At 30.9% G+C, this 21,732-nt stretch overlaps 1 protein-coding gene across 1 annotated transcript; it reads left to right on the forward strand.

The window, feature by feature from the left end:
- The first annotated feature begins 5,851 nt into the window (after window positions 1-5,851).
- LOC148283827 (uncharacterized) lies at window positions 5,852-11,230 on the forward strand. The gene is made up of 4 exons (XM_088243128.1): window positions 5,852-5,936; window positions 6,876-7,139; window positions 8,304-8,579; window positions 11,012-11,230. The coding sequence occupies exons 1-4, from the start codon at window positions 5,880-5,882 to the stop codon at window positions 11,153-11,155; spliced, it is 741 nt and encodes a 246-aa protein (XP_088099254.1). The 5' UTR covers window positions 5,852-5,879; the 3' UTR covers window positions 11,156-11,230.
- Window positions 11,231-21,732: the final 10,502 nt, after the last annotated feature.

Raw genomic sequence — 21,732 nt, forward strand, 5'->3', positions numbered from 1 at the left:
TAAAATAATTACTAAACAATTATGTGGTAATATTGAATAACTTTAATTTCCTCATAAAAACCAAGGACAATGGAAAATTATTTGATTATGATTATACACATATTAATTTACACATATACAATATTATTATATTTTTATCCTTTTAAATATCATGTACGAAGAAAATACACAAAAAAATTCTGCGTTTTAGTTATGTTACTAAAATTATTCATAGTCGCCAACTGAAAAAAATATCAAGCTCAACTTTATAATAAACTAGATAAACCCGCCAATGCTTTGCTATTGCTTTATTTAAATGTATGTATTCATAAATTTTAAATTATTACAGTTAAATGTTTAATATCAAATTATTGGACACCCTTCTTCAACACGGTAGACATATATAAAATTTTAACTTTCATATTTCTTCAATTCTTCCATCCGTTGGTTTTAGCGAAGTTAAAGAACTTAAACCTTTATTGTTGTGAAGATATTCATCTGATCGAATTATTTCACTCTAGCCGATGGTTTTATCAACTGGTCCAAAAAATTTAAAAACAAATTAATATTACAATTTAAAAATTGGGAAATTCAGGCGTTGCCTAGTATGTGAAATAATTCGATCAGATGAATCTCTTCACGACAATAAAGGTTTCGGCTACTATATTTTATTTAACAGTGGGAAGAATTGAAGAAATATGGATGTTTAAACATAGGAAAAATGGTGAATGTTACACAGTGTGTAAAATAGCCACTTAAACCAGCCAAGGACTGGTCATAAGCTTCATCCCTGTTGTAATTTGTTAATCTTAACGACTCCCCCACGGGATAAAATCCAGTCTCTTGTCTTTAAACATTTGGACAAACTCGAAATATTAGAAGTTTTTATTTTTTTTGTTAGAATAATTTAAATAGTATCTTTTATATCATTTGCGCTTTCCGCCATCTTCATAAAGTTTGTGATTTCGGTATACTTCGTAGTAGATTTTCTGGTATGGAAACAGGCAATTTTCGACTCTGAGCTACCATAAATTGATAGTTTATTTTGAATAATTAATTATTTACAACTCATTGGCTCAAAATAGTTTTTAAGAAATAAATGTTGTTTTACTGTAGAATGTTTTATTATTTAAACACTCTACTGAATATGCTGTATAATTTTTAGGTTAATTTTTTAAATATATATATTAGGCTAAATATGTTAATATTATAAATGTTTGTAAAAGGCAGATTTGCTGTTTATGTTTATAAAATAAATAAATAAAGGATTTAGGTAGATGTGAGGGTTGGAGCTCCTACCCCACTTGGAGATTAATAACAGACAAAATCATGTGTTTGTATACGTACTTATTACATGAAAAATAAAAAATGATTATCAGCTGAACTAACTGCACCTGGATTACATTTAACAAAAATATATATATTAATTAAAAAAATTTACGGACAATGTCAAATTTAAACAAATCATACAACAAAAAACAATAATAATACAGGAACAAATAATAAAAGCAATACAACAAAGAAATGCAAAGACAAGTTAATGCATGTTGGAACTGAGTAACTGCGTTGAGCTAACTGGGCGTTACTACAACCTGAGGTTTTTTTATAGGCTGCGTTCCTTTGTGCTTTATGTCGCCCATAGTAGGAATGAAGTGTGAAATAAAGTTAAATACTGCAAAACGGTGCTCTCATGTAGACTGACGTTTTACATAATGTATTGTATCCAATTTTCTTGAAAACGCAAAAGTTTCTTCTTGCAGTCGGCACTCTATAGGCAAGGACATGTTGATATCGTAAGAAATGAGAGAGCAGATGAACTAGCAAGAGCCGTAACTTGTAAAAAAACGGCACCTTTTTTCTCGGAATGTCGTCTTAGTTTTGATAAACGCTGTATAAAACAAAATACGTAGCAGCGTTGGAAGGAACATTGCCGCGCTTCTTTTACAGGTAAAATTACTAAATCATTTTTCTCAACCTGGCTGATGCAGCAAACTTCCGTCGTCATCACGAAAGTAATTTCAAGACGATCAAAATTTTTAATGGACACGGAGCCATGAGAAGTTACCTATATCGCTTTAATTTTTTTATTTTTTTTATTTGAAAATTTATTTATAAACCCTTACGGATTATTACATTCATTTTACATGAAATAATATATACATTCTTCATTTATACTCTGTTGCTCAAAATAATATTTTTTACATCTTTTGAAAAGTTTGTCTGAGTCTTTTGTTTGGTTTTGTCTGGTAGTTTATTGTATAATTTCAGTCCCTGGTTCATTAGTCTTGATTGTCCTTGTCTTGTTTTAGAAAGTTGGATATGGTATTTGTCTGATATTCTCGTATTATGTCCATGTTGACTACAATTTTTTACTAGTTTTAGTTCTTCGTCTACAATTACATTAGTGGCTAATTTATGGATAAATTTTAATGATTCTAGTTGAAAGAGTTCAGTTATATTTAATTGCTTTGTTTGTTTAAAAAGTTCTCTAGTTGCAGTTAAATAGGGAAGGTCATATACTAACTTTAATATTTTATTTTGTTGTCTTTGTAGTCTGTTTATGTCATTTTGATATCCTGCTCCCCATAATAGTTGCGTATAACATATTTTAGTTTTTACATAGGCTTCATACATTAGAATTTTTTCCGTTTTTGGAATAAAATTTTTGATTTTTAAAAAAAGACTCGATAATGTCGCCACTTGGCTAATTAAATTGTTGATATGAATTTTCCATGTCAATTGTCTGTCTATTGGAATGATGACTATTGTCCATGCGATGATATTTATTCACAGAGTATCGAACATTTGTTATTTCAGTGCCCATTTTTCAGTTGACAACGCCATAATCTTGAAGCGGATGCAGGAAAGTCTGGATATCTTTAACAGATATCCACACTGTCGTTAAAAGTATTTATTACGCGTTATTGTTCTTGGACATTGCAACAATGGTGATTGAACTCATAAAGGTAATCAAGCAAAATCAGTGATCGAACATCCCATTTATAAGATAAACAAAAACGATTTTTTTCCGAGTACCTTAGCCTTGTACATGACACGTAATGCTGCTTAATACAGGGGTCCAAATATTTATTTAAAAAAAGACCCTTACAGAAATATTGAGTAAATCATAAGAACGCACATTTTTTTTTTCAATTCAAAGGAAAATTCTTCGTAGAAGTAAATTGTAATTAATAATAAATATAAAAGAGGAGTATATCACAATAAATTTATTTTTAATTATAAAATAGTAAACAGATTCATAATATCCTAAAATAATAAAGTAATATAAAAATTCTTTGCTTAATCATCTAACATGAAATATTTGAAGCGTATACTTCCAATGGTCGCCATCTCCATAAAAGGAGATAATTCACAAACTTTTAAGAAATATTATGATCCTCTGAAGTATTTTTTTTTGTTTCTGGTTATGGATATACATTTAAATTTTTTGAATTAATGAATATCTAGTGCAAAAATAGATGTTTGAAAAAAAATCCCATCATGGACGGTGCTGTAACATTGTGTTACATGAAGCAAAAGACGAGATCCAACTATCTGAATCAATGAGTGCCATACTTGTCGGCCTCGTAGTCAGCGCGTTTGCCTGCTATGCGGGAGGTATCGGGTTCGATTCTCGACATGGTTGGTATGAGGTGTTTATTTGGAAGGGTGATTTTACACTAGAATATTTCACAGTCCCTAGACTGGTACCTAAAGCGTAAGACTGGTCATCTTACCTTCATTTAACAAAGATGATCAGGATGCGCTCCGATTACTGTACCAATGCAGTGTTCTATGCATCATTGGGTGCGTAAAGGGAATGATGATGATGATGAAATAATTATTTAGTAGCCATGTGAGATAAATCCCTAGTAAAGTCGTTTCAAATATGGAGGTTTATTCGTAACTCCGCCGTCTCCAATCACCGATTTATTTCAGATAAAAAAAAAGGTAGAACAGCTTATTTTTATGGATAAAAGGCGAAGTAAAAAAAAACTGTTTTATTTAAAGCAGTTGAAAGATATTATGAAGTGGGAAAAAACCTTTATGAAGAAATAAAAAACAAATTTCAATGAGAAGATTAAGAAATATGTGTTAATCAACTTATAAATGAAAGAAATGTACATTCTAATTACTAAAGCACACATGAGAATATGTTTATGTGTGACATATTTAAAGATTCAAAATAAATAAAAAAACAAAATAAATGTTAATATGTGTATCCTTGATAGTCTAAATAACTACTGGACTGATTTGCGATGTTTTTTGCAAATTGGCGAGTTTCGTCCTGGGTGTATTTATGTACCCTTAAATCTTCAATCTGTTTCATATAAAAAAGAAGCGTTAATGTTTTATTCATCATTACCAGGACTACATTTGAAGGGAACGCATACCTATACTAAACATTTTGAGGATGTTATTTTTTAAATCGGAAGATTTCTTTGTTTTTCTTTTCATGTTATGATTTCTACCCACTTTTGTTTTTTTTTCTCAATTTTTTGTTCCACTAAAGTAATATTAACTGACTTTTAATACATTTTTGAAAATCTTATTCCTACATTGAGGGCACCCACATAAGCAAAAAAGAGCATTTTGACATTTACAAATAAATATATAAATTTGAATATTATTTTATATTATGCAATCATTTATTTATTTACTAATAAGTAGTTACACTTTTTTGAGAAATAAATCCTAGCTCCGTGAGACTAAAAGATATGTTCTGAGTTGGGACGAGTAATTAGTTGACACAGACATCCGAGTATGTCATCACAAATATTGTATTGGGTTAAAAATATAATAATATTTATGGAAATAAATATTTGGCACATCAATATGGCAAAGAGCAAACTTTAACATTCGAAAAATAATGAAGGATTATTAATCCAACGTAGTTGTGCAATTCCTACAATTTACTACTACATTTATTACTACAATTTCGAAATAATGAGATATTGATGTTGTCGGGCGCAGTAAGGTCAATTCTATGTTCTGCTAAAAACAGCCAGGCCGCTTTTATAAAAAAATCTGTCATAATCTACTTCTAAAAACAGATCCGATCTAAAAAATGACATTTCTCAGTTTGCAGAAAACACTTACAACTCTAAAAAAATCTTACAGTACGTTTAAACTACTACTAAAACTGGTCAAATACGTAATTAGATACTTGTTTGAAATATAATAAAACTAATGTATTATTTTTTTATTATTTAGCAAAGTCAAAATTATTCCAAGTGTTGTGCAGATTTGATTATTCACTATCTTTCCAAAGGTGCTATTTGATCAGTTTCACTTTTCCATGGCTGGCTGCTTTCTGTATAACTACGTTTAATTATTATTGCCATCAATTCAATCATAAACTAGTACCTAGGTACCTACTTACAAACAAAAAGTTATATCATATTTTTTCGTTTTTCCGAAGGAGTTTTACGCGCATTCAATTCATAATCAGGCATTTTGGTTTTGAATTAAATGTCAAGATCACGTCAAAACCCGTTTGGTGGTCAAAAAACGACTAAATATGCGTTGGACATGACCGAGCGTTTGGGCATCATCAACTATGGTGAAGGCGTAAAGTGAGTTTTGCATGTTTGTTTAATTGGTGTCGTGCCAAAGAAACAGGTGCGTCTTGAAACAGGTAAAAATTAAAAAGTCGGTAAGTGGTTATATGCAAATATAAAATAACATTTCGAACATTTTTATCCTTTTAAAAGGAAATTTTACTCATATTATGTAAACAGTAAATTCACAAAAAATTAAAGAGTTTTCCTTATCTAATTAGGTAAAATATGACAAATTATTCATAGTCTCCAACTGAAAAAATATCAGGTTTTACTTTATAATAAATTGACAAACCACCCAAATCACAGACACTGTCGAATAGCTATAGAGAACTCAACATGGGACCCAAGTTATATTTTCTGTTATTTTTGTGTGGAGTCACCTTGTCGTATAATGTAAGGAAAAATAAACTACAATATTACTTTACTCTTACTTTACTACGTCGTTGAAAAATATGTTCAAAGTCTCACGTGTTTTACATTTTACGATTTAAATGATAAATTTGATTCTTCGGTGTAAGACTGTTATCTAAGCTAAGCAGAATGACAATCTTTACGAATACAATTTAGCCTCGTTGGATTTTAAACGTGCTTTCCGTTAAATTTTGGATAAAAATAAAATAAAATTGAAGTTAAGAAATGGAAAACTCACGCATGGAAGATTCTGGGTTCAATTCCCGGTGAGAACACAAAGTTTTAATGGGATTTTTTCCAAGCATGGGGGTCATATTTGCTAATTCACCACTGTAATTTGGCCTTCTGGACTGTTGCGGTGCAAAAAAAATCTTTTAAAAATATAAGCTTTCTCTGAGTGGCAAGTAAATATAAATTATTTATCATTTTTCTTAGTTTAGTTTAACTTGTTTTTTTTTTACTTGGCAATATATTTTTGAAAATAAGATTTTGGACAGCAAAAATAAATGAATACAATTGTTACTTTATCAAAACACCAGTTAACCATATTGAATATTTCAGTTTTGAGATAAGTAATGTCCATTTCCAAGTTGATAAAGAAAATAGTTTTGAATGTGAAAAAGAACCAAAATCCACTTTTGACTCGATGGCTATTGGTTTTCAAAGCGTATCCAAGCTGCAGTATTTCAATCTTCCTGAACTGGCACCTAAGTGATCATGATATGGAAGGTAAAATGAGCAGCGATCACGATCACTGATCATTTTACCTTCCATGTACCAATAATTCTAGATACGCTGCAATTGGAGTGCCAATGCAGTGTTCTCTGCACTATTAGGTGCGGACAGGGAAATGATGATGATGACGTTTATTTGTTGACTGTCGAGTAATTTTGTTAATTCAAAAACGTCATTTTTATACAGGTCGAGGCAACGATAATAACGAAGAGTATATTCAATAATATTAACACGGCAGTGGTCAAGTTGCTAGAGACAGCACGGCTTGAAATGAACAAGGGAATAACTGCAGCACAGGATCTGAAGACAAAGCTACAGGCAGCTGTCGATACTGCCGAATTGTTTGCTGGAAATGAAATCATAAAAACGCTAAATGCTGTTGAAACCGTGATCTTGGATGCAGCGCAGAAAGCAGGAGTATCCACTACAAAGTACTCCAAATGCAGATATGTAAGGAAATAGTATTACCGTTAGGTGTATCGGTTTTACACAAATAATGCAAAAGGTCTATTTTTTCCATGATTTCTTTCAGTATCTTCCAGTATTAGCTTTCATTTGGTGATCCGGGCCCTTTGGTTTTGGCAGTAATTTGACTCCTGTAAGTTAAAACTGGAAGAAGGATATTAAAATAAAGGTTCAAGTCAAAAAGTTTCAAACTTGAATTGAAAAGTTAAAAAATGTGTGTTGATCTTATGTTTACAATATATTTCATGTACGTGCACGCGTAATTTTGCTACACAAATAATAATCGTTAAAACACTTTTTATAAACGTTATAAGTATCCTAAATTATATAAAATGTCTTAAATTATTACTATGGTAAACAAACGAAGGAACATTTTTGAAATGTTATTAGATAACTCAGATAGTGTGTTTATAGATTTCCTGAAATTTTAATATTTTTAAAATTCCGAAAATAATTAAAAGTATTTTATTATTACGGATAACTTTTATAGTGCCAAGATTCAATTTTTATTTTTATTATGCATAAATAATAAAGTGCGTCCGAATAACCAAGGCCCTAAGAGTTGGTCAATTGAGGCCCATAGGTATTATTTAATAAAGCCAAGAGAACAGATTAACTAAGGCCCGTAGAGCTTATCAAATGAGAATTGACTATCACGAAACAGTTGGCGACAGCTGACTGTTATTATTTTAAATAACAAATTCGTCGTTATTCAATTTTAATCGCTTCCAATTATATGTGAAATTTTGCATAGATATTGAATAAATCTGTGTTGAGATAAATGAGACCCGAAGGGTCGATTACATAAAGTCAGGAAGGCAGATTCATTATAGCTCGTAGGGCAGATCAAACGAGATTTTTCTAGCATATAACAGTTGGGTATAAATTGGTATGGTTTAAATAACTATTTGTGTAACTGCATTAACGCTAGTTTAAATACTTTTGCTATCATTTTAAATATGGAATTCATTTAAAATCAGTTGTGTTAACAGTTTGATAAATAAACAAGCAATACCGTTAATTGTAGATCTAAAAATTTTAGAACCAAGAATTCAAAAATGCTTCCAAGTCAAACTTATAAAACACGATAATGTTCTAAGCTATTCGATTTACACTTTTTTGTTGATTGTAAAACAAATGTTTTTCAAGGCAAGTTCACCTGAATGGGATGCCTTCACATCCGAATCAGTAAGCAACATGCTGGGCTGCATAACTGAAAAGGCTGATAAAGCGTTCAGTGCTATTGGGAATATTATTGCTGCCGCTCAAACAGTCAACACTACATTGGCGACGGTTGAGGGAGAAATGACCACATGTGCTCCTCCTAATACCACAGTCACGCTTCGTCAGGTTTTATGCTCCTTCACAGCATTTAGAAAAGCCAGTGGAACAATAGTAGCTCAAACAGGAATCATCACAACAAACGTAAGTAAAAACAAAATATTTCGCACAAATTAGGTTTCTCTTAAGAAGCAAATCCAAAGAAGTGTCTGGAAAATTTCACTCTTCCATTTTATCTTCTTTTATTCAATAGTCTGAAAGAATAATCCACGTTAAAAACATAAAAATACAATTTAACAAATGTATAATAGTTATGTTAATAATGGCCATTTGCATCAAACAAGGTATGTTAATAATTGTTGCGTTTTCGCCATTGGCAATATGAGTTGTTTTGTCTTTATTTTATGCGAATCATTTTACCTCCTTTGACGACAGCGAAACAATTATTTTTATTTTCTGTTCCTTAGTTCGCCTGTACCTAGAATATTCCTCTGTTATCCGGTCTCCATATTATGATGAATCATCAAGAATATTGAATCAGTTCAACATCGATTTTTGAGAAAGATAGGCTGGAGGTTGGGCTTATCCAGATACCAATAATGAGTTAGAAACTAGCTTAAATATATATTTTCTTCAAGCCCGTTGAAATAAATCAGACTTTGTAGTCCAATTCAAAATTCTTAACTCACTCTTTGGTGCGCCTGAACTACTGAGCTCAATAAAATTAAATAACCTTACTCAAAACTCATTCTTTCGTACCGATAACCATAGAACTAACTATAGTTTTCATTTTCCTATGCCCAGAATTCTTAGGTCTGCCAACAAACATACCAGTCTTGATTTCTTTGATAACAAGTTATCTTCTTTCAAACTATCACTGAATCAAATTCAATTATAAACACTTCTCTCCCGCTTCCACTCCTACAAAGTCTAATATATAACGTTGTTTCTTTCTACTTTTCTTTATAATAATTTTCTATGTATTAATATGTCCTTCAAAATTGCCATTATTAAATATAAATAAATAAAAAAAATATACAGGTGACTGGAACTAAACCCACCATAGCAAATTCACACGTAGAGGAGGCCATTTGCTAATTATTGGATCTTACTTTCCTTAGCTAAAGTTTTATAATTTGAGACATATGTCAACTTTTATACTTTAATGAGATTTTTCCAAAATTTGACCTTAATCCCTAATCTTAGACCCTTATCTTAGGCATGTTCCACATTTTGTAAAATGTTTCCCTCGGCATGGGACACCACAGTGAGAGAACATTATTCTGTAAAAAAAAAAAGAATACAAACAATGTAAAAGTATAAATAAACAAATAAGTATGTAGTGTACCTTAGTGATCGCTCGGGAGAATTTATCTTCAACTATACCGTCATGGTTTCCTTAATGATTTCCTTAATTTGCCATTGCAATCGCTGCCCAGAGACCTTTTTCTGTAACTAATTCGTTACGTTAATTTATTCGTATTATATGAGCGAGAACGAAAGAGAAATATGATTTTTTGCGTTGGAGTGAGGTGGATATATGAAAAACGAACGAACTTACGAAACAAAATTGTGACAGAATACGGATTCTGAACGACGAAATTCTCAATATTGTATTCGACGCTTTCGAATGGTGTGAAAAGAAACAAACAAAACAGAACATTTTCTATCTGTTTGTGTTTTTCTTTGATTAAATTTATGTAAACAACTTCGTTGATGTCTTTTTTATATTTTACATTTTTTTAAATTTTATATCCGTACCAGTTGCGATATCACCGATATTTTCCTATGAATATCGGTGTTGGACGCATATTTGTAAATAACCGATGTATTATTCGTTTGGGATGTTTCAGAATAAACCCGAAATGCCTATGTAAATAGCTCAGATAGAGAAACATGACGCGTTGTCCATCCAAGTAATATCCGAAACAAACTGTATTATTCGAACTATTATTATTAACATTTTTGTGGCGAAGCCGAGATACCACAATAAAATCAAAAGTGCTTATGTTGAGTGATATTAGCAGGCGCTAATCAGTGGCAATCTTGTAGTGTTACGAAATTAAAAAGTTCTAATTAATAACGATCGCCCGAGTGATAACGAAAAATCCCGAATGGAAGACGCATTTTCGAGTGATACCGAAGCATCGTGAATGGATAACGCATGTATCTCTCGAATAAATAAAAAAAATATATATGAGGCATTTACTAAATATCATATACTCGTAAACGCCTAAACTGGCCTTATTTTTTAATTCTCAAATAATTTTTCCACGTCATCTGCGTCGTTTTCCTAACTGCTGACAGTCGTGACCATAATCTTGAACACGTTTTGGATTGTTATCCTTCACGTCTCCCGATACAATGCCGCGCCGTACGCATCGCTCCGACCACCGATGATCCTGTGGCAGCTCTGATTTTATCAGTCCATTTAATGAGGATCCTTTTTTCCCTCTACTTTCCTCTACTTCCGTCCCCTCCCACGATCATTACATCTTCATTTGTATTGAGACAGATTTCTATGACTATAGGATAATTTTAAACGCATGATGACCAGACATTTTTATTTGTTACAGATTGCAACAGCAACAGCTTTGGTAGCAAGTGTGTCGAATATTCAAACTGAACTTCCCGCATGTCTTGCCACCCGAGCTGCAACAGTAGCAATCAAGGGCGCCCCAATAACTGCTACTATTATTAAATGCTTCGCTGCTCCTTAAGTTTAATGGTCCTGTCTTTTAAACTGACATCAGTGTTTTGCAAAAAGCAAATTATAAATAAAAACTAACTTTTGACTTTTTTCTTTATTTATTTAATATGTAACACTTTTTTCTATTGAGAGTTGTTTATTTTTTACTTGCTTTTTTTGTACAAAAATTATTTATATTTTCTGCAAAAAGTATGTTCCTTCGAACTCTTTTTACTATAAAAGAGGAGTTTGTTGGTAAAGTTGCCTATGGCCTTGTAAATGAATTACACACAAAATAAAACCAAAATTACCATCGTTTTACTTATCGCATCCAGCAGTACAAAAGACACTGCAATTGTCAACCAAATGGAGCGAATTTTGACAATCTGTTTCATGAAGGTTAGGGGATCAATCTAACGTTTCAGGTGCGTGTCCAAGACTTGAAAATATTGAAGTTTAAAACTATATTTTAAACTAACATTTTATAGAAAAACGGACTTATAATATTACGGACTAAAGGATCAGAGGATTGTGGTTTAAACCCTGCGCTTTTGTAACTTTATCCTTTTTTTAAATATTTCTCATTCAAAATGGCTCTTAAAATATAAATATTGGGTAAATCACATTTTTAAATCGGTTCTTCTTTCAATGTTTGTAAGGAAAAACTATTGGTGGAAGTTAATTAAAATTTATAATAAAAATATTGGACAAGCATTACACCACACATTTTATTTGTTTACATTGATTTAATCATACTATGGTAGAAAAGTTGATGTCTTGAAATTATAAGTGAGTAAAATACATTGTTTAATATTCAAGAATGAAATGAAAGAGGCATATACTTTCAATACCCGTCATCTCAGAAGATAATTTAGGAAATTTAAAGAAATATTATGTTATGCCCTGACCGTCTAAAATAATGATTTAGTAACTATAGTAAAAGGCAAGAAGTAAGATGGTAGTGTAAGACCACCATGCTCATATGCTCATGGGCAGTCATCGTCTACGAAATCGTCTCTTCCAACTATAAAATAAAGTAATATACAGGTAAATGAGAGAAATTAATTGAAGGGTTGTCCACTAATGGAACATTAGATATCGACCGTAAAAAGGGTAAATTACTGATGCGCCATAACGTGAATTTTACAGGAGAGCCAATCAAAGATTTTTTTTAGTAAAAGTGAGCATGACTTTTTTCGTTTTAAATCAATTCTAAAAATATGTAGGTAAAAATTTAGTATTAAACTTTTTTTCTGTTTTTTTAAATACATAGATTAGTTGTAAATACTTAGGTCTCTAAGCAACTGGTGATTTAGCAAATTGACCTCAAAATACTCTCATTACATGGAATAATTGCTGATAGGCAACTAATAATTTCTTCACAATGTGATAAAAACTTTTTAAGCACCATAGTTATTTTAAAATGTGTGAAGCAGAAATATTTTATTCCTGAAAGTGATGTATACTATCTGAAGATAATTGGTTTAAGCTTCAATATTTTTGAGGATAATTCCCTCAAAATTCATCCAGTTTCCCTAGAAAATTGACTTTATATTATTTAAAATAGATGGTTTAGAATAAAATGACTTTCATTTAATGTATTCATGCTATAAAAATATTTTTTTTTTTATTATGTTTATATTTTGGCTTATGACCTGTCGCTGGCTAATTTGAATGGTCATTTTACACTCTTTGTTACGCCAAGAAGACTGAACTCATCAGACGCTGAGTAAGTATTTATATTTACAAGAGTATTTCTTTCATTCTTCCAACTGTTGATTTTCAAGAGGTTATAGAACTGAAACCTTGATTGATGCGGGCGAGTGAATTTCATCTAACTGATATTTTATCTTTCATACAAGACAATGTCTGGGAGTATTTTTTTTAATTTTTACACCTCTCATTTAAATTTATTCAGTATCAGATATTTTTCTGACGGTTGAGAACAATATTTAGACCCAGTGCACTCCATCCAATACAACTTTGACACTCCGCCAAGCACTGTGCTCACTTTTCATACTTGGAAATGCTAGCGGAGCTGTATCAAAACAAGGAGGAATCACCACAGTGAACGTGAGTACATTGCAGAAATAAATTTAAAAAACTACTTTTTTACTGACTGATTTTGCTGCTATACAAACTTCCGTATCAAGGTATAATTTACTAATCAATATTATACTAGATTTAAATTTGTTGCAACAGAGAAGGAAAAAAAATGATATTAAAATATGAAAGTCTAGACATTTACAGGGCTTACAATCTGTCGTTGACTGGTTTTAGTGGCCACTTTACACATTGAGTAATATACACCATTCCTTTATCATGTGGTTGAGATTCAACCGGCTGAACCAATTCACTTACTGAGCAACACCTGAAAACCATTTTCCAATTTTTATACTTCTTCTACGATAGTATTTTTGTGATGTAAAGATAATTTGCATACGAATATTGCTGTGCTTTTTTTCTTTTTATTTAAACTTTAATTGATCTGCGTATATGACTAGGTATAATATTTGTTCAATGTACTTCATAGTCCTAACGCTCCTATATACCTGCTTGAAAAATTTCAACGCCTATCAGTTCATGGTTTACCTCTTCGTTCTAATTCTCAAGGCACTCTCTTAATACCCATCCACAATTCCTCTTTCTTCTCTAACTCATATAGTGTCCATGCAGCTCGACTGTGGAATCATCTCCCATCCACCATCAAAGATGTTGCTACATTATCTCTGTTTAAATCACGTCTGAAGAAACATCTCCTTTCTCTTCCTTTATCTCTCCTCCTTTCCCATTTCCTTTTTTTCCTTTTTCCCATTGAGTAATAGTTTTGATTTAAGGTAATTTACAAACAAATACGTTCATTTACATTTTTATATATCTTTAGCTTTTTAATCTTTATTTTCTATTGAATATGTTCTGTAACTTGAATTATAAAAATAAAAGTTTTATTTTATTAGTTGGTTGGAAGAAATTGCCATTTGGCAATAAGCCCGCCAATGTACAAATAACATTATGTACAAAAAATTAAATAAATAAATAAATATAATAACTGCCCAAGAGAGGTGGAATAAAATAATTATTATAATTGTTATTTTAAGTTATGAATAATAATATTCCAATTAAATAAATAATTTTATGTCTATCGAAATACGAATTTTCCATTATTTTCTCAAATTACAGATTGCCACTGCAACAACCTTGATTTCTAGTCTATCAACAATACAACGACACTTCCCACATGTCTCGCTGCACGAGCCAGTGCTGCAGGAATCAAAGGCGCCCCCTATTGTTGATAAAATTATCAAATGTGCTACCACCGGCTGATGGTCCACTCCATGGTCACACTGGGGGTAATTTTCTTGTTCAGTTTAATCAAAATGCTAACGTTTAAACATTTCGTATAATTTGAATCAAAATATATACACCTCAAAGCGTCAAAATTACGTCTTTTATCTAACCCATACAAATGTTCAATCTGAAGAATAAGTTTGAGTTATTTTATCATATTGGTGCCATCAAGGATCGAAAATAAGTTCACACAACACGACACTCAATCTTAACAAGTCATAAAGACTTTGAAACACGTGATGTAATAACATACAATGCATGTCATGTTGAATATAGTAAAGGCAGTTGTTGAAAGAGACCAAAGAAGAACACAAAATGCCGAGTACTGTCTGGGGGAACGTAAGGTCTGTCTAAAGGATTTTTGTCAATAGTCCGGCTTCTCCTGAATGAGTTTTCTGTGGTTTTCTTTACTTAAAGCAAATGTAGAGAAGTATTTGAAATAAGAACATAGCCGATTATCTCACGAGATCCTCACACACTAGTTAGAAGGAACATACATTTTACAGTAAACATAAGCTTTGTATATGGCAATAGTTAGAGAAGTTAAAATAAAAGTGAAATTAAACGAAATGTTTTATTTTATTAAGCACTTTATAAACATATTCAATTTATAAACACATAAGGGCGGGCATATTGCGTTAAGGCAAATTCTTCCTTCCTACCGAAACCGTTTAAATTGAGAAAATTACAAGTACATGGACATATTTTATCATTTACAAAAAAAAAAATTAAAAAAATAAACTAAAATTTACACTACACTATGAAGAAAGCAGAAAGGATGGGAAGGAAAGAAAAGGGAGAAAGGAACAACTCAAACATTTAGATAGTGATATTTCATCTCCTTTTTTACTTCATGTAGGAGATTCCGACAAATATAGGTATCAAATTTTCAACTAGTGCTCAACTACATTCGAAAAGGTACGATTTATAATATTTTAGGTAAATTTTACCCAAATGTTTGTGGTCAAGCAGGTACTGATTTTGATGTATGTGGATATTATAACAAAGTCGGAGAACATATTTACTTTCAGCTCTTTTACTTAAACTATGTAACAATTCGATTCATCTATCTATCGAGGACGATTTATTAAAAAAATCTTTAAGCATGGGAAAAGACCTCCCTTAATGCATTCCACCATATGCTGGCTTTGGTCCAAGTGTTGACATGTTTGAATATTACTAGTATGCAGATATTTTATTTTAATTTAATTATTTAAATTAGGAATACGTAATGAATTTCGTAACTATGATTATTTATTAAATATATTAAATTTGATTAAATTAAGGGACAGGAGAACTATTCATGATTTATTAGTTCTATTTAAAATCGTTAATTCGGTATTGGACAGCCGTGAAATTTTGGCCCTCATTGGTTTTAAAGTACCAGTTAGAGTGACTAGGCTAGTTCAACTTTATCACTGCAACAATCATATCTCAATATATTCTAGCAATTCAGTACTGAATTGTCTACATGCGCTGGGTAATAAACATTCGGATTTAGGTGACATATTTTTATTGAAATTTCCAGCTTATAAACAATTACTTGTATAACATTTTAGTGTGGAATCAATATTTTGATTATGTTCTTTCTAAGTAAGCATTAAAAAGTTGTTACTGTATATACTCCACTGTAAATACTTATGTATGTATGTAATGTAAAAGGTACTTGTACCGTTAATTCTTGAAAAAAAAAATAATAAAAAAAAAAAATATGTATAATACATAGTATTTACACCAGCAAAACGGGTTTCTTGTCGGAAATTTCGATATATTTTTTTACCGTTTAAGATTATGGCTCAAACACTTACATATATTATCTTGTAAATAAATACAAAGTTTTAAATATAATTTTTGTGCTTTTACACTTACAGCGCTGATAATATTTATTTTATAAAAACTGACTTTTAGCAAAAACGTAGGAAAAAAAATATTTGATGCCGTATCTTTATTAAAACAGTTCACGTGAAAACAATATTGCTTAATTCTGACGAAATTGCTCTGAAATGGGACCATAACAGCTTTATTTGTATAAGTATTCAGCATTCCAAGCCAGTGCACACAATAAAATGAATGAAATTCATAATCTTTCCTCGCTGACATCTTGGACCATAAATTTTTAACTGAAAATGAATAAATCTTCCTACCAGGACAATCACGGCTTTAATCTTAAATCTCTTATAATCACCTTAACATACAACTTGGGATAAAACTTTTTTGCGTTTGAAGGAAATATGGCTCCTTTTCATTCTTAAGATTTTAAAATTACTTATAGGAACCTTAATACTTTATCGTAAAATAAATTTGGCTTTAATTATTTTTACTTACAATTAAAAAAAAAAACATCTGGCGTTGAAAGTATTGCTTCAGGGATTTTATTTAAAATGTATTAAACTAAAAATTTAGTTCCTTAAAAACAATGAAAATCGTTTTTTTTTTTTTGATTTTATTTACTTTGCCCAGCTAACAAGGGTACATACCCCGTTCCAAGCTAGGCAATTACATTCTAATAAATGATAATAGTTAACATATCAATAGAGAGGACAGACTTATAAAATATAAACTTACTCGTATACACATGTTGATACATATACATTCACACATACACATATATACATATATATATATATATATATACACATGTACATACATACACACGTACATGCGCATACACATAAATACATTCATAAAACATAGACAATTTATTTATAATGCGAAACTTCATAGTTGTCATCTGTATTTCTATATTTTAAAACTATTATTTATTTCCATATTTTATTTTCGACATCCAGTAAGAATTTCACTGAATTATTTACTTCTTGCATTGTAAGCATACTATCTTTCATTGAAAGTAGTAATTTGTTTCTTGTATCGCATTGAAAGCGCGACCTCTTGCATTGAAAGAACTACTCTGTTAGTAAGCGCATTATCTTTTATTTAAGCAATACTTTCTGGAAAGCCACTTTATCTTCTCAGTTCATTCACAAGTATTCTTTTGACACAATAATTTTCCAGGCCGTCCGATTTTATTCCCAAAACCTGAAAAAAAACGTAGGCGGCTCTTGTAAAACCAATTCCGGGAATGCTGGTGATTGGCAACATTTATTATATCATGCATTGAAAACAATCATCCATAATATTTTTAACAAATTACAACAGGGATGGAGGATACCTTAAATAACGGAATATGGAAGTCTAGGCATTAACAGGGCTTATGACCTGTCATTGGCTGCTTTAAGTGGCCATTTTACACACTGTGCAACATTCACCATTTTGCCCATGTTTGAACATCCATATTTCTTTAATTCTTCCATTTGTTGATTTAAGTGACGTTAAAGAGCTGAAACCTTTATTGTTGTGAAGAGATTCATCTGACTGAATTATTTCACGAACTAAGCAACGCCTGAAAACAATTTTTCTTCTTGGACCAGTTGGATTCATTACAATATTTGAATTTGTCATATTCCCTTATTTAAGGTATTATCCAATCCTGTTGTAATTTGTTAATCTTAATGACTCCCGAGGGAATGAACTCCAGTCTTTTGTCTACGAACATTTGGACAAACTCAAATCTTGCATAATATTTTTGTTCGATTGAAAGTAACCAAATGTCACAACTACTGTGGTAAATCACACAAAACACCCAGGCTTGAGAAAAATATCATTTTTCGTTTTTGTCTTCTCACCGGGAATCGAACCCGGAACCTTCGGTGCGTAAGTAAAACGTCTTGACCAAAACACTACAGAGGCCGCCAATTTTTCTTGTATTGAAGCAATAAGTATTGGCATCTGTCTATTATTGAGTTATTTTTGATTTAGATATTGTATGAAATTGTGTACACTTCTGTTAATAAAACGACATTTTATGTTTTATAAATATATTTTTACATACATTACGGAATTCACAAAGTCTATATTTTTGGGGAGAATAACCCAGAACAACAGGGCAAATTAAAAATGGACTTTACAAATGACGTCAGACACACAGTATTTATATTTTACTAGCGGACCCGACAGACGTTGTCCTGTCAGAACGTTGGTTTGCCTGCTATTAGCTTGGAAAAATACTTTTCATTGATAAGTTATTACTTAGGTACTTGTTTACGGTTAAATTTCAAACCAAAAAATAATTCATTTTCAAAAATTGAATTCTTTTTGCAAATGTCAAACTCGGCTCTTTTCACTAACATGGGGAGTACTTTATTCATGAATGCGATTCTCAAAAATGTATTGAATGTCGGTTAATGTTATTTTAGTATTACCAAAAATTCAGTAAAATGTAGTAAATGGGAAGAAATTATAAGGAATGTATGGAAAGAATCTGATTGCGATCCATAAAACATTCAAAAACAAACTTTGTTTAAACACAAAAAAACAACATTCTTCAATTTTTTTTGTACATGCATTCTCGTCTAATGCTACCCTAGAAAGTCGGTAAAAAAAAAATATGCTCCTAACTTTTTTTTACCGATTAGATTGAAAGTTTTAATATATACGAACACGCCCAGCGCAAAGAAGATCAGAAGATTTATTGATAAGGACTCCTGCAAAACTATTTACAAAGCAATTATTGAACCACACGTTAACTACTGTAGTAGCATTTTATTTTTATCAAACAAAGAAAACATAGATAAACTAACTGTATTACAAAATAAAGCCTTTAGAATCATTTTGAAACAAAACAGATATACGAGGGTAAAGTCGATGGTAAATGAAATGAAATTATTAACATATAAACAAAGAATATTTTACAATACAATGATATTTGTTCATAAAATTATAAACTCTAATAAAAAAACCGAAATTTTGGAAAAAAATTGATCGGAACCAGCATGAACACGATCACAATACTAGAGAAAAGAACAAAATTAGACTTCCATTTAGAAAAAAGGCAAAGTCACAAAATTCAATTTTATTTAAAGCAATTAAAAAGTATTACGAAATGGAAAAAAATATTTATGAAGAAAAAAACATATCAAAATTTAAAATAATGGTCAAGACATATGTGATAAACAATTTATAAATTAAATATATTTTCAATGTTATTATTAGAACACACATAACAATATGTATGATATGTGTGCCCTACTTTAAGATTTAAATAAAAAAAATAAAAAAAATAAATTCAACCTATGTAAGTACCTAGGTTATTACTTTAATTTTATAATGAAATATGAATCATTTTTAGTTTTGCGATTAAATCATAAACAATTACCTAGGTACATGTTTATCAATGAAAAAAAAAAAAAAAAAAATCTACATTTTGCTGAAAACCGCTCGTAAATCAGTTAAGCCGTTTAGGGTTCAGTGACATCACACGTACCGAAGAATTATATATATAATTATTATTTTGAACATGGATTACATTTACGAGTTTTTATGAACGTTTTTCATAACTTAATAAAGCAATCAACAAATAAACACAAACTTATATCTAAATTTGTTCCAAACAGAGAGGGAAAACATTTAAAAGAAGTAATATGGAAGTTAAGGCATTTACAGGGCTTGAAATCAGTAAATCGGTAAAAACTTAACTTTACAAAAACTACTTTACTTGGAAATTAAAGTTTTCTGTTACAATTTACTGAAGGGTTTAATATATTTTTTGCTGACGGTGACGGTTTTTCATAACATATCTAGCAGCTGTGGCGGAAGAATACGCGAAACATAATTTTACTGTTTCAATTCATAGCACCATCTGTTTTTCGGGAAAATAAGACAAATTTATTTTATTTGATTCATCGCGCGCAGAAAATCCACATTTTTTTAATTAATTTTTTATTTTTGTTTATTCAGAAAAACAACAGCAATACAAAAAAGCTTACACAACATAAAAATAAAAAAAAAACATAAACTAAAGCCAAATCTGTTTTTCTTATAAACACAATTATAAAAATCCAGTTCAGTTAGATATTAATTCATAGCAGTGCATGTGTGCAAGTTTTTTTTGTGCGAGGATGCGTGTGTAAAAAAATGTGGTTTTGGTAGGTATGTGAATATGGGTGTGAGGGTAGGTTTATGGACAGGGTGAGTGTGTGATTAATATGAGTGAATAGAAACAACTTAAATTTATAATGTAAAAATATATTTTTTTTATAAAGAAATATAATTTTTTTCATCTAATAGTTTTTTTAATTTTGGTTTTAAAAGTGAATTTACTGTAGTTAAATGTGTCTATGTTATTTAAAATTACATTATAATTACGCGTCAAGCGAATCAGAGGAGAGTTCTGTGCATAGTTGGTGCGAACTGTAGGTACACGGAAAAGAGATAGATTCGTGTGACGGGTGCGGTAGCCAGGTACATTAAGGGCCAACTCAGAATTATGTTGAAATGCCAAAGTTATCTCATGTGTGTGTACTCAAATTTCTGTTATCTTAGCCAACACATAAGAACCGGATCATGGTTTCGTGGTAGTGTCACAGACTCACGAATTCCATTTTCAAGTTCAGTTTTTCAGACTAGTTGTTTTGTTTTAAAATATGAATTATGAGGAAATTCTGCGATTAAAAAAAAAACTGTCAATATACCAACAACAACAACAGAAAAAAAGGGAAAGCAGAGAGGATAGAATGCCAATCACTCCATCTTTGCATACAGACCTCGCTTCTTCTACATTCATACATCTTCTCATGCACGCAAGCCGATTATTCCTACTCTTAACATCTCCATCTTCAAGTTTTTGTTGGATTGGATCGTGCCATGCATTTTTCGATTTTTCTCGTTTTCTGCATCCATCACCATTCGCATTGTATATCCTCTGAGCCATTCTTTCACTGTCCATTCGCTCTACACGTCCAAACCACAGCTCTCCTTTCTTGATTTTGTCAAAAATGCTGGTCTCAGCCTTACATGGTTCCGTTCCCGGGCTATTGCTATTCTTAATTTATATGAATTATATTATTCACTGGGGTATTAAAGGTAAATTTCAACTGTATGCAAACAACACAATTACTTATAATCACAATCGTAATGTTAAAGATTGTGAAAATGAAATGCAACAAGATGTTCACCTTCTAACAATTTGGCTTCGTATCAACAAGCTGTCTTAGCATTGCAAAATCTAATTACATTACATTTGGTAAAAAACGGAATATTAATCTCAATTTTATTTTTTTTATCACCTTTTTTATTATTTTTTCGTACATTTTCGAGAAACATCGCCATACAATCAAATGTTGTTATTTTTAAGCTGGTAAAAAAAACAATTTTTATATCCAATTATCCGTAACACTGAACGCCTTCATTACGCAAATCACAAGA

This window comes from Micrasema longulum, unplaced genomic scaffold (assembly GCF_059751315.1).
Source record: "Micrasema longulum isolate JH-2025_06_02 unplaced genomic scaffold, ASM5975131v1 h1tg000191l, whole genome shotgun sequence".
Taxonomy (NCBI): domain Eukaryota; kingdom Metazoa; phylum Arthropoda; class Insecta; order Trichoptera; family Brachycentridae; genus Micrasema; species Micrasema longulum.